The sequence below is a fragment of the Vicugna pacos genome, chromosome 13 (genome assembly GCF_048564905.1).
Source record: "Vicugna pacos chromosome 13, VicPac4, whole genome shotgun sequence".
NCBI classification, from domain to species: domain Eukaryota; kingdom Metazoa; phylum Chordata; class Mammalia; order Artiodactyla; family Camelidae; genus Vicugna; species Vicugna pacos.
In genome coordinates this window covers 54,113,895-54,126,884 of record NC_132999.1, presented here as the reverse complement: position 1 = coordinate 54,126,884, position 12,990 = coordinate 54,113,895, and the positions used below count along the sequence as shown (strand labels likewise).

The 12,990-nt window shown below is 52.3% G+C and overlaps 1 protein-coding gene across 5 annotated transcripts in view; it reads right to left on the bottom strand.

The window, feature by feature from the left end:
- TMCO4 (transmembrane and coiled-coil domains 4) overlaps nucleotides 1–12,990 on the bottom strand; it is a 78,368-nt gene that overhangs the window by 27,916 nt on the left and 37,462 nt on the right. For all 5 annotated transcript variants that reach the window (XM_072975244.1, XM_072975241.1, XM_072975240.1 and 2 more), the window contains 3 exons: nucleotides 10,450–10,614; nucleotides 9,489–9,625; nucleotides 7,887–7,971 (listed from right to left, as the gene is read on the bottom strand). In XM_072975244.1, coding sequence (XP_072831345.1) covers nucleotides 7,887–7,971; nucleotides 9,489–9,625; nucleotides 10,450–10,614 — 387 coding nt within the window. The remainder of the gene's footprint in view (nucleotides 1–7,886; nucleotides 7,972–9,488; nucleotides 9,626–10,449; nucleotides 10,615–12,990) is intronic.

The window sequence follows — 12,990 nt, the reverse complement described above, 5'->3', positions numbered from 1 at the left end:
GGTTCCGTGTGTGAGCAAACGCACTTCAGCAGGTGCGACTGCTAAGGTCAAGGATGTCTGAGTTGCTCAGAGGACGCAAATGCCTTTCAAAGGGGGTCAGCCTAGTCTGCAGCCAAACCTGTTCAAAAGTTTTATTAAAGGAGCAAACGAATCCTACGTTTTGCTCCATTCCTTCCCTGGGAGCTGCCAGTCTGAAGATGTTAGTTTCTTCCAGAGAGCTCAGAGGCAGCGAGCCACAGTGAGCCTGGGAAATCCACCTGGATAAACTACTGGAGGCGGGAGCAAGGAACTGTGATTCACTGCCAAGCACCGTGTGGTCACAGCCACCTGACTGAGAGGCCAGCCGGGCAGTCAGGCTGGAGCTGGACCCTGGGCCCTCCATATATACCTTTATGTACCTCTTCTCTGTGCCAAGTCCCACGCCCAATGCTGGTGACACAAGGAAGGAGGAAATGGATATGGTCCCGGCCCTCAACCTCTTCACTGTCAAAACAGGAACATCCATACCTACATCTTAGGGTCAGAAAACATGCAAAGCACTTAGCAGAGTGCCTGGTACACGGTATGTTCAACAAGCAGTAGCTATTAAGTCCCAAGAGGCCTCAGCTTCCCATCTGACTAGTCAGCCTGAAGCTCAGAGGTCAGGTGACTTGCCTTAGGCCACCTAGACAGTAACCAGCAGAGCCTGGACTTGAGCTCAGGTCACCATCCCTTGCATCCTGAAGGCACAAAGAGCAGGAATCAAATGGAGCCAGAAGACAGAAGGAGAAGAGGTGGCGGAGCCAGGACTGACATAATTAACGTGCTCCGAGATGCCCAGAGTGCGGCAGGCCCTGTGGGCTTTGATTGGCTGAGTGAAAACATGAACCGGCAAGCTGGCTTATCACACGGTGTCTTGCCAACGGCACGGACAGGGCCACCGGCCAGAGACACTATGTCATGTCACTAATTAACTCCCTTCCGATCTTTTGGGCGTGGAGGGGAGAATAAATGCATAAATAACTGAAGCAGAACTGATTTCTTGGTTTGTGTGGCCGTTTCCTGGTTCAGCCAGATACCCTGAGTCAGTTTGAATTGAGCTCTGTCCAACTACTCAATTTCTAAAACCTTGTCAAGTAAATACATAGAAAAATGGACAATTCACTGTGACCAGGGGCCCAGGGGCCGTCGGGGAGTACTTGGATCGTGGCTCTTCTTGGCATCAGGCACAGCCCCTCCACCCACTGCTCCACCTGCTGGGGCCAGAAATGCCCTTGTTCGGAGGGTCAGTGGCTCCCGGAGCAAATTCCTCCTGCCGGCTGGCTGATGGAGCGCTGTCAGAGGTGGACTGCTCGTCTCTGCGAATTCTGGCTACGTTCATTTCCTGCCCACAGGCCCCACCGTTTGGCAGGCGGGATCACTGTGCAGAGTGAACACGTGCAGGCTGATGGCGCCTGCGGGGAAGCCTGGAAGCCGAGCGGCCTAAGGGCCCTGGGTCACTAGGAGGCTCGGACCATAGGCCGACCAGCTGGCCCGGGTCTCAGGGGCTGTGCTGAGCTGGGGCAGCTCAAGCCTGTCGCCACCCGAAGGCCTTGGCCCTGTTCTCGGCAGCAGCACTCACAGCAAACTTCACGGGGCTTTCATGTCCCTCGTTAACGAATCAACTGCTGACAGGTATCGGGTACCTCGAGTGTGCTGAGTCCCGGGCCAGGAGTGCTGAACAGAACAGACAATGCCAGACCCGAAGCCGTGAATGCAGAGACAGACAGCTGTTTAAGGGGGAGGCAGCGAGCAGGGGCAGCTGGACCAAGGAGAGTGGCCCAGGTTTCAGGGTCGGGCGCTGGGCGCAGATCCCAGCTCTGCCATCTCCCGGCTCTGCCTTTGGGCAAATCCCTTCAACTCTGAGTCTCAGGGTCCTTGTCTGCCTGTCTGTGAAATGTGCTGAATTACACGCCTGCCTCGTGAGGATGCGTGAGGATCAGAGTTAAAAAAACTAAACACACACACACACAAACAAACGCAGAAACAGAGTCACATATAGAAAACAAACTTATGGCTACCGGAGGGGAAGGCAGGGGTGGAGGGATAAATTAGGAGTTCAGGATTTGCAAATATACACTACTATGTATAAAACAGATAAACAGCAAGTCCCTACTGTACAGCACAGGGAACTATATTCAATACCTTGTAATGGCCTATTATGAAAAAGAATATGAAAAGGAATATGTATATATATGTATATAACTGAATCACTCTGCTACACACCAGAAATTTACACAACATTGTAAATCAACTATAGTCCAATAAAAGAACATAAACTTTCACCGTCAGGCATCAGCACAGACCTCCAATCTGTGGTGACCGACACCAAAAACAAACAAATGCACACTTTACCCTCTGAAGTAAAGCAAGGATAACGGGGTCACCTTGTCCAGCTCTAGTTCCCCAAATGAAGGAGCATTTCCTATGAGCTGCTGACTCCCTAATAAGCATCCTGTCCCCAGTGTTTGGGATGCTGACTTCTGAAGAGCCTGCGTCCTTGTGGCTCCACCAATAATAACCTCAGGAGAAAATGGCTGCTTTTTCATCAAGACCAGACTGATGGAAAAAAGATCAGTAACCCTGGGGATCCTGAGTGTGTGTGTTTCCCCTTTAAGAACCTGGTGTGTGTGTGTAATTTGGCAAGCCAGATCTTCTGAAGTCTAATTAGTTTATACCTTTTGGCAAGAAACAACCTTTCTAAATGCTCCCTGGTCTGAGGCTTTCTTCCACGTGGAACATGGAGGAGGGAGCTTGTGAGCCCCACCCTGAAGGATGCGTCTGCACTGGCTCCACGCCTTGGGGCGGGGTAGGGGGAAAGACGGTGAGGACAGGTGTAAAGCCACAGGATGCCTGGACAAAAGCAGACAGGAGTCACCAGGAACTCCCTGTTTTCCTTCTTGGCAGAGAGGAGCTCTGGGTGCGGCTGAAGGAAGGCAGTTGATGGGAATCTCAGGACTTGAAACCAAAAAATCCTAAGGGACCCACCTGAGCACATTAAGCCTTAGCTGTAAAATGGAGATAACTATCCTGACCTTAGGTTGCTATAAGAATTAGAGAACAAGTCATGAAAAAGGGCCTGGGTTAGCCATTGTAGATCCGAATTCCAGCTGCATCATTACCAGTCCTGCAACCATGGACTAATTACAGCCCCTCTGTAAGCCTCAGTTTCCTCATCCGCAAAATGGGGATAATTAAAACCTCATAGGATTATTGCGAGGAGTAAATAAAACAAGGCACGTGAAGTGTTTAGCCGGGCCTGGTACATAGTAAGTGCCCAATAACTGTTAGCTGGCGAGATGATGATGATGATGATAATGAATCGATCATGGAAGTAGGGATCTCAGTTAACCCCCGCTGAATCTGGGTCCATTTCTGCATGAAGATTCCCCAGCCACATCAGGCATTGAAACACTCATCTAGAAAGCAAGGGATTCCCACTGGGAGTCAGTCCTTCCACTCAGCCTGGGCACACCTGAATATGTGGCAAGATGGCTCTGAGGATCTAACTAACTGATGGAGAAAGCTTGGCAGACACCTTGACAGTCTCCAAGGTGACGCACACACACGGGTAGAGAGTGGTCCAGCCCCCGAGGAGCCCCTGCAAACCCAAACCACCTGCCTGGGCTGTGGGAGGAGCAGAGCACACTTGGAAGGCTTGCTGAGCATCTGACTGCATTCTGGGGGGCTGGCTTCTTGTGTCTCCTCCTATTTCCTAAACCAAGTACTTACAGGCTTTACGTGGTGGAGACAAATGTCTCCACCTAAGGGCAGGACAATCAGATTAAGGATGTCAGCCCCACCCAGGTGGCTGCCCTAGAACTTGGTATGGAAGAACAGTAAGAGCTCCTTTTCCTGAGCACCTACTGTGCACCGAGAGCTTTTCATATGACTGGCACACATCACTGCCGACTCCCACAGCCATTCTGCAAGACCCCAACTCATGTCTCAGGGAGGGAAGATTATTTAACAGGCTGGACTGTCAGCTCCATGAGGGCAGGAGCTGTACTGGCTGGTTGGTGGCCATCTCCTCAAAGCCCAGCCTAGTGCCTGGCACACAGTAGGTGCTTCACGGATATGAGCCAATGGAGTGAATTTGATTTTGATTAGTTCTCTCCTGGAGAGGTCTGATCTGAGACACTGTTTTGAGTGAAAACATCCAACCAGGAGGGGCCCCAAATAATAGTATAAACAGGAGCTCTGGAGTCAAAGAAAGGTGTCAAAATCGTAGTTCTCGGGCAAGCAACTCCACCTTTCTCTAAGCCTCACTCTTCTCATCTGAAAAATGGGGGCAGGACCGTTCGTCTCGTGAGGTCGTTGTGAGGGTTGAGGAGGCGGTACATACATCCCCGAGCAAGAACCAGGCGGAGAGCTGGGCCCTCACGAGTGGCTGCAGTTGCCACCGCTGCTCTGACCGGTGCAGCCGCTCCCATTTGAGGGCACCTCTGCATTTCCAAGGCATTTTCACCAGGTCACCTCCCCTGCTTCTCTGGCTCCTGGGCACGGTCTGGAGCCAATCACCGTCAACACAGCTCAGAGCTTTGTCTGCCTGGGGCCTGCTCCCTGCCAGACTGGACCCAGCTCTGGTCCTCTGGTGGGTAACGTGCTGGGTGTCATTCCTGCTTCTGTCTGCGTGGGGCTCCTTGGCCCAGCTCCAGGGCTCCTGGGGGCTCTCACCCAAGCATCCTCAGGGCCTGCTCCCTTCTGGCTTTCCGTCAAGATGTACTTCTATCCCCCAAGTTGTAAGGCAAAACGTGGGAAGAGAGGAAAGTCCCTATTTTGTAGATAAAGACACAGAGGCTCAGCGAGGGTGGTGTCTGGCTGAGGCCTTGGCTGAGAATTAGTTTCAGAGGCCAGAATCCACGTAGGGTCCTCTGGCTACTGACTGAGAGTGGTCAGTAAATGAAGCCCGCTATTGGATGCTATTTTTATGGAGGTGTGAGCCCCCTGCAGTGGACATCAGGTGTGTGTGGCAGCCACCAGGGCCATTCCTGACATAGTTCTGCTTCTTTCCCTTCTGAGCACATGGTAGGAATACATTCACTGGCCCTTCCTGGATGCTAGGAATGTCCATGTGCCTTGCTCTGGCCAATGAAACATGAGTGACAGTGTTGTGTTACTTCCGGGTGAAAACATTGTAAGAGCCAGTGCCTAACTCACCACAATCTCCATTCCCTCTCCAGGGAGACTCCGTTGGCCTGGATCTCTGAGCAACTACAAAGATCAGAGCCCTCTGCTTACCCACAGTGGACAGGCAGCATGAAAAGTGAACCTTTGTTGTGTTACTCCTTGAAGATCTAGGGGATGTTTGTCACTGCAGCATAACCTAGCCTATCCTGACTGATACAATGTGAACATTGATAACATTTGACAGTTTACTTACAGAGCACCCTCTGTTAGCTTTATCTCGGGTACAGGAGGAACAGAGGTTGGTCAGACACGACTGCCCTCACGGGGCTTGTAGTCTGGACCCCCATTTGAAAGGAAGCTGCCCACACTGAGCTTGAGGGAGAGGCAGGCCCGGGTGAGGGGCATCTTGTCACCTGGTGAATGGCGGCATACCCCTAAGCAGAAACCCCCTGCTGTTTGCAACATCCACCAAGAGTGGAAGGTGAACCTGGGAAAGGATGACTGCTACAGGCAGCTTTTCTTAGGGGAGGGGAGAGAAGGACGGGCTGTAGCTGGGAGGGCGGGGTGGGGGAGGCTGGCTGAGGCTTCTGCGCTTAGGGTGACTCTGGGATTTATTGCCTCATTTTACTACTCAGTCTTGAGGGAATCTACAAAACAATTAGCGGATTCAATCGCATTAAACTAATTCCTCTTTTACATCTCCTAACTCAGATAATGACAGCTTTCCCGCAATTAGGAGAGGGTCTCCTCCATGTGTAGATTAACTGGGTGTTAAACAAGCAGGGCTGCCTGAAACCAGACGGCCGAGCTGGTGGAACAGCAGCTCCAGGCAGAGGGTGAATTAATTCATTCATGACCCTGGGCCGCTGGAGACTTGGAGGTGCCCCCTGAGTAACACAAGGCCAGGACTTGGGAGGGGGTGGCCAAGGAAGAGGGGGCAAGGTGAGGGCAGGGACAGAAAGGAACCGGAACGGGGCCCCCACCCTTGTGGGAGGCCGATTTTCCTTCAGCTCGGTCCATGGTCTGGGTCACCCACGTGCGCGGGGGTGCTCTAATCCGATGTGCTCGCTCCCTTTTATAAAGCCTAAGACAGATCTTGGCATAACAGAAATGCTCAGTCCCAGGCTCTTATTACATGCCAGCATTTATCTGCACTAGTGCATTTAATCCTCACCACCTCCACGCTGAGACTATTATTATATACTGTGTTTCAGAGGTTAGGCGACCTGCTTAGTAGTGAGTGTGGGATTCAAACCAGATGCCCTGATGCCAGAGCCGGCACCCTCGCAGTAACTGACCTGGGATCTCAGTGGGGAGGAGCTGCGTGGCCCCATCACCTGACGCCCGCAGAGGCCTGCGCCTGCGCCGTCCTTCCAGCTGTGCCTGGCCCCCGTCTGTGGAGGGGTGGGGACTGGGGTGGTAAGTTGTAAAGCCCTGGAGGCCAGAGGCTTTCTGGATGGCTGGGAAGAGGACGTGGGAGAACTGCAGGAAGATGAAGGCCACGTGTGTGTGTCAATATGCAGGCATGTGAGTGTATTTTTGTGAGTATGTGTATGTTCATGTTTTTATTCATTTTACTTTGTGATCTGGGTGGCCTCGGGCCCAAATCCCCTGGGGGCCATCGGAGAGATTGTGCACAAGTGCCCAGCTCTCTGGGCTCAGGACCTCTGAGTTCCCCAGAGTCAGAGTCAGGATTACCAGTTGGAAAATACTTGCTCCCCTCCCACTCCGCTGTGGGCAGAGCACACTGCCCCACCCCACTGACCCAGGGCTTGGCTATCATTTGCTTTGGCCAACAGAATGTATGGAAGATTCAAGATCACCGAAAATTCTTTGCCACTCTTCCCATCCACAAAAGGAATCCTCTCTGCTCCTGCTGTGCTACACGAGAGAGAGGTTAGCCTGGGTCCCACGAACAGTGCAGCACCCCAAGTGCCCCACGCTGTGCACCTCACCCCTCTAAGCCCCTGCCTCGGGCAGCCCCTGCTGACAGATCTGTCCCAAACCAGCCTTCCATCCTGGAGGTCTCACCCGCCAGAGGCCCAGGGCAGGGCACTCAGGCTTTCTACTGCCTCAGCCTGGAAAGTGTGTGTTTGGATGGCGTGACATGATCCCAAAGGTGTCTGTAGAGGGTTAAACGGTAGCTCCCCCAAAAGATGTGCCCACCTGGAACCTGTGAGTGAGATCTTCCTTGGAAAAGATGTCTTTGCAGGTGTAATTAGGTCATGCAAATATAATTAGTGCAGGATCCTGAGATGAGATCATCCTGGATGTGAGTGGCCCTAAAGCTACCGACACTGTCCTTAGGTGAGAAGCCACAAAGGAGACAGTGATGGGAGAACAAAGGCAGAGACGGGGGTGTGGCATCTGCAAGCCGAGTGACACGGGCCCCACCAGAAGCTGGAAGAGGGAGGCTCTCCCCTAGAGCCTTCAGAGGGACCGTGGCCCTGCCGCTCTGCCGACACCCCGATTTCAGACTCCTCCCACTCCCTTCCCTCCCACTCAAGATCCCGCTTTGGAGCATAAAGGCCAATGTCATTATCAGAGGAGGGTCTCGCATCCACTCTAATTTACGTATGGAAGAAATACACAATGTTTCAAATGACTTAACTACTTTGTCTTTTTCAAACTATTTAAAACTTTTAGCTAAGGGCTGGGAACATGGTCACATGACCCAAGACCCCTGGTGCAAATGGACGCCGGAAGGGTTTCCACCTGCGACAATACGCCAGGCTTACCTTTCTCCTGCGCCATCTCCTGCAGACAGAAGTAGATGACTCTGGCTCCCAGGCTGAAGCCGATCAAGGTGACAGGCCGCCGGCCCTGGGGGAGAAAGGACACAGGTGTTGGGGGGAGGGTGCAGAGCCAGTCCTAGCAAAACAGCCACCCTGACAATGGCAGCCCTGGCACACTGCTCAGCGCCTGCTTCGCACTGAACGAAGCACGCCCGTGCTATTCCCGGCCCTGAGCTCTGATGTCTCAATCAGGAGAGTCGGGGCCCTTGTTTATGTAGCGGTGCACCTGCCGCGGGAGCTGGCTTCTTCCGAGGCGGCTGGCTGGGTTAACTCCCTTTCATCACACATCATTACCCTGCCTCCGTCTCTCCTTCCACATCTCCCTGTGGCCAAGGACTGCAGTGAAGTGGTGCCCTTCTGGAGCCAGGAGAGGAGGCAGGAGGTGCCCCGAGGTGCAATGGGGAAGAAGGCAAAGAGTGACATGGTGGAGGGGGACAACTGTTCTCTTCCTAGATGGGAAAGCGGGATGTGAAATATTGGCCTTAAACTACAAGAAAAGGTAGTAAGTTAGGTATAAAGAGGAATTTTCTGATGAAAGAACTTGTAGAGAAGGCAACTCATAAGAAAAGGAAAGTTATGTGGGCTATTTGGGTACAAGTTCTTTTTTTTCCCCAGATATGAAAGTATCCTTATTATCTGGTGGATTATTTAGCTAGGAATGGAATTCTGTATTAAAAACCAATTTCACTGGAAATAGTGATTGTCAAATGGGATCAAGCTCTAATATCGGAAAGTCTGGTACATTTTGAGTTCTTGTTTGCCTGTAGAAAGTTTTGGGGTACAAATTCTACATGGAAGGAGCTGATGGGTTCCAAAGGTCCAGCTGATCTCAGGACTCTCTCCCTGTCCCTTGTTTTTGTGCCAATATATGCACCCACCCTCCCCCACCCCATCTCCATTCACTACTGTGGAAACCCTCCATCAAACAGTATTCCAGCTCTGCAGGAACTCCATGACAAAGGCTGCCGGTTATCATTCCACACCCATCCTCCCTTTGCCCTTGGTTATTAAAACCCCTGAGTTTTTCTGGGCCCACAGCTACCCAGCCAAAGACTAAGTTTCCCCAACTCCCCTGCAGCTATGGATGGATGCAGGGCTGAGTCCTGGCCAAGGGATGTGAAAGGAAGCAACAGGTGCTACTTCTAGGTGCACCCTTCATTCTCCTTTCCCACCTCTGACTGTCTGGACTGTGGATGGACCTCTGACCGTTTGACGTGGTGTTTGGACCACTGAAGATATGCTTAGCGGTAGCTCTATACTCCTAGGACAGAACACCTGGACTTGTCCGTACCTACAGACGCCTCTTTTTCTCAGTCCTCACCTGATTACTTGCTAGAGATGCAGAGTTTATCATTCTTACTGGTCATTCATTCCTAGGACACTTTTGTCACTTGAACTGGAGGAGCAGTGAAGACCATTCACTCCCTCAAAGCCACTGGGCTACCCCGACGTGGGCTTGTCTTAGATATGATGTCTGTGTGTAAGTCAGCCCCCTTGCTTCCCTGCTCCCCGTCTTCCTCCCCGCGCCCTGCTATTCCCAGGTACCTGCTGCCGGGAGAGCAGGATGTGGGCCAGGTGCTTGCCAACCTCTGCTGATCGATGCAGACACACGCCCCAGGGATTGTCGATGACATTGGCGACCGAGAGGAGGGAGGCTGGCCACGTCAGGGCAGCCACAATGCCTGGGGAGGTGGGAAATCAGTGATGAAGGCAGTGGTGTTAGGGGGTGGAGTGCTTTCTAAGGAAGTGATCGGCTGGCTAACGGATGCCTGAGTGAATGCATGCAGAGTCTTTTGGAATCTATAAGGTTTCTAAGTGTTGTCAAACTACTAAATAGTAAAGAAGAAAATTGAAGCTCATGCATCTATGATACATGGACCAGATCTCATGTGTCCAAACATCTGCCGTGTGTGAGATTCCAAAGATGGCCCCCATTTGTCACTCCACCCTGCATTCTCCCACTTGGCCTCATAACCTTGCAGTGCCCCCTGTCCCTGCCCTGCCCTGCCCATCCACTCTAGGCTCAGTCGTGTCTTGGCTTTGGTCAATGAGATGTTACTAGATTCGAGGCTTGAAATGGACCCGCGCCTCTCGTGCACCTCTACCACGGGTGTGGGCTAGTCTGAGATCCCTGGAGAGGAGGAGAGACAAATGGAACAGAGCTGAGTCACCCTCGTGGCCCCAGGCCAGGCTGGCCTGATCAGTGGACAGTCAGCTGACCCACAGATGCATGAGCAGGCCCAGCAAAGAACAGGCAAATGAAGCCTCATGACTCCTGAGCTACTGTGATAAATGATTGTTATTTTAAGTCACTGGTTTGTAGGATGGCTTGTTATGCAGCAATTACTAACTGACACACCATGGGATAACGTGACTGGTTGTTTATCTGTCTTCTCCCTGCAAAACCCATAAACTTTTCACAGACAGGAATGCAGTCTTTGTCTCTCTGTGTTCCTAGGGACCAGCACAGTGCCTGGCTCAGGGTAGGGGAGAGGGGGAGGCTTACCGGACAACACCGTGTACTTTAGGGCCTCCTGGGCCACCATGTTGGCAAGACCACTGAGGATGGTCTCCAGGGCGTTGCCGAGCTCCATCAGGTACTTGGCCTCCCAGGCCAGGCAGTACTGCTCGCGGCTACGGGCCAGGGCAGCCCATGGGGCGCTGAAGGTGCCTGGGGAGAGTGCAGGTAGGTGGGGTCTCTGCTGTCTGATAGAAGAGGCCCCACCTCACTTTTCCAGACAGCAGCAGAAACCCACTCTCCGGTGGTGGGAGACAAGAGGCCCATCCCCCGCAGCTGACAGCGAGCAGACGGAGCCCCCAGCAGCCTGGCAAGGTTCACGTCCTGCGTTCATTAGTAGCTGGGCGACCTTGGGCGCATCACTATCCGTGCTGAGCCGCACTTTGCTTAGCCGTGAAGTGGAGAGACTGGCATTTATCTCTCTTCATTGACTAGTTGTAAGAATTAAATATTTGAACTACTATATATGGAGAGCGCTATTTTTTCTCATTCTGAAGGAATTCTGACATCCGGCTGCTGAGGGTGGCAAGAGGGATATGCAGGCGCACGAGCAGCTGGCAGCATCTTGTTCAGCAAACACTGCCTGGGAAATTGTCTCCAAATCTGGGGCGAGGTGTCCGAGCCCAGCTCGGCCATGACCTCACTGACGCACTCGATTTTTCTGAGCCTCCACTTTCTCCCGCAGGGACTAGAAATGGGAGGATGATGACAGCACCACCACGTGACGAATGTCAAGCAGGAAAATATAACCACGACTGTCTGTCCCGCTTTCTTCCTCCCTCCTGGAGAGGATAGTGTCACCTCTCCAGCGGGACACTCAGGTCCCCTGTGACCTGGCCCCCGCCTTCTTCATAGCCTGATCATTTGGCAATTCCTGACTTAACACATTACCCTCTGGAAACACATGCCTTTGACTTGTTCATTCATTCATTCATTCCACAGAATGGAATGATGGCATCTGACTCACAGGTGTTGTGGGGACCACAACGAGAGGCTGCACACCAAGCATTACATAAACGGTAAAGTGCTGTCCTGCATTCTATCCGCCCCGTGGCCAAGAACATGGGCTATGGAGCAAGACAGAATGAGAGTGAGTTGTGCCCCAGTCCCTGACCAGCTAGGTGACCCTGGGCAGCCCCTTTAAGCTTCAGTTTCCTCATCTGTAAAGTGTGGGTGATAATGACACCCACTTCCGTGGCCTGAAGTGAGGGACTAAGTGAGCCGATGCTTGTGAAGTGCCTGGGTTGGTGGTGAGCTACAAAATCATCATCACCATTACACAGAGTCCTATTTCAAAACGGGGTGGACTGAAGAATGTCCAACTATTCCGGTCAGACGCAGAAGCAAGCCTGTGATGATACAAGACTTCTTTCCCGGCTGTCAAGGAGACAGGACGAGGTGACGCATTTCCCTCCTGACCTTCATCTAGCTTGGTTAGAGTTCTTGTAACCACCCCCTCTGCCTGGGGAGCATACTGCCCTGGGCTGCAGGAGGAGAATACTGAATTTTCTCCCCCCAAGATAAACTTGACTTTGACCTGGGGCCAATCCAGCAATGGGGGTAAAAGGACCATAAGGGATTTGCTTTCCATATTGGTCTGAATTGTAAATCCCTTCACCTAGATGCTTGCTCTTGCTCCCTATTTTCTGTAGCATGGATGGTATCATGAAATAAATGAAGAGGAACCCATGAACATTGGTCAGGAGACCTGGGTTCGAATCCTGCATCTGCCAGTTGTCTGCCGCGTGACCCCTCCTGGTTTCCTCTTCACCAGATCAGGATGAGAACAGCCCCCACCTCAGAGGGTGGACGTGAGGGTCACGTGGGTGGAATGCCTGACTCCAGGGATGTGCGCGCTAGGTGCTCGGTCAGTGTCAGAGACCAGGGACGGGGCCTGGCGATCACACACCAGGAAGACTCTGGCGCCCAGTAATGCCTCTAAACCCAGCCTGAGCATTTTCTCACTTGCTTTCTTCTGTGTCGTTTAGAAGAGTTGTGACTTCCACCCTTGGATCCCAGGGACTTGGGGACCCAGGAGGCTCTAGCACGTGGGTCTGCTTGGGACACTCCAGACTCCCTGGCCCACCCTGCTGTCTCTCTGAGTGATGACCTCTTTGTGAGCCTTGCACTAGGCACTTGCAAAAGTGAGCCAGCAGTAAGCGGCCCATGGTGTTGTTCCTCAAGGCCACCCTGGTCAGAATCCTCCCAAAACGCACATGTTCAAATTACAGCAGCAAGGGGGACTCATGTTTGTGGGATGCCACTAAAAACCGGGTGCCTTCCACATGTCACCTTGTTGAATTTAACCTGTGTAAGTACCCCGAAAGGCAGGAATCATTTTTCCCTCTTTATAAATGAAGCAGCTGAGGCACAGAGAAGTTAAACAACTTGACTGAGGTCACACAGCCAAGATGTACTGATCTCTGACTGATGTGTTGAAAGTCTTTCTATCTGCTACTTGCTCTGAGGATAAATTCAGACTCCTTGCCACAGCTCACATGCTCCTGCCCGATCTGACCCTGCCCATAC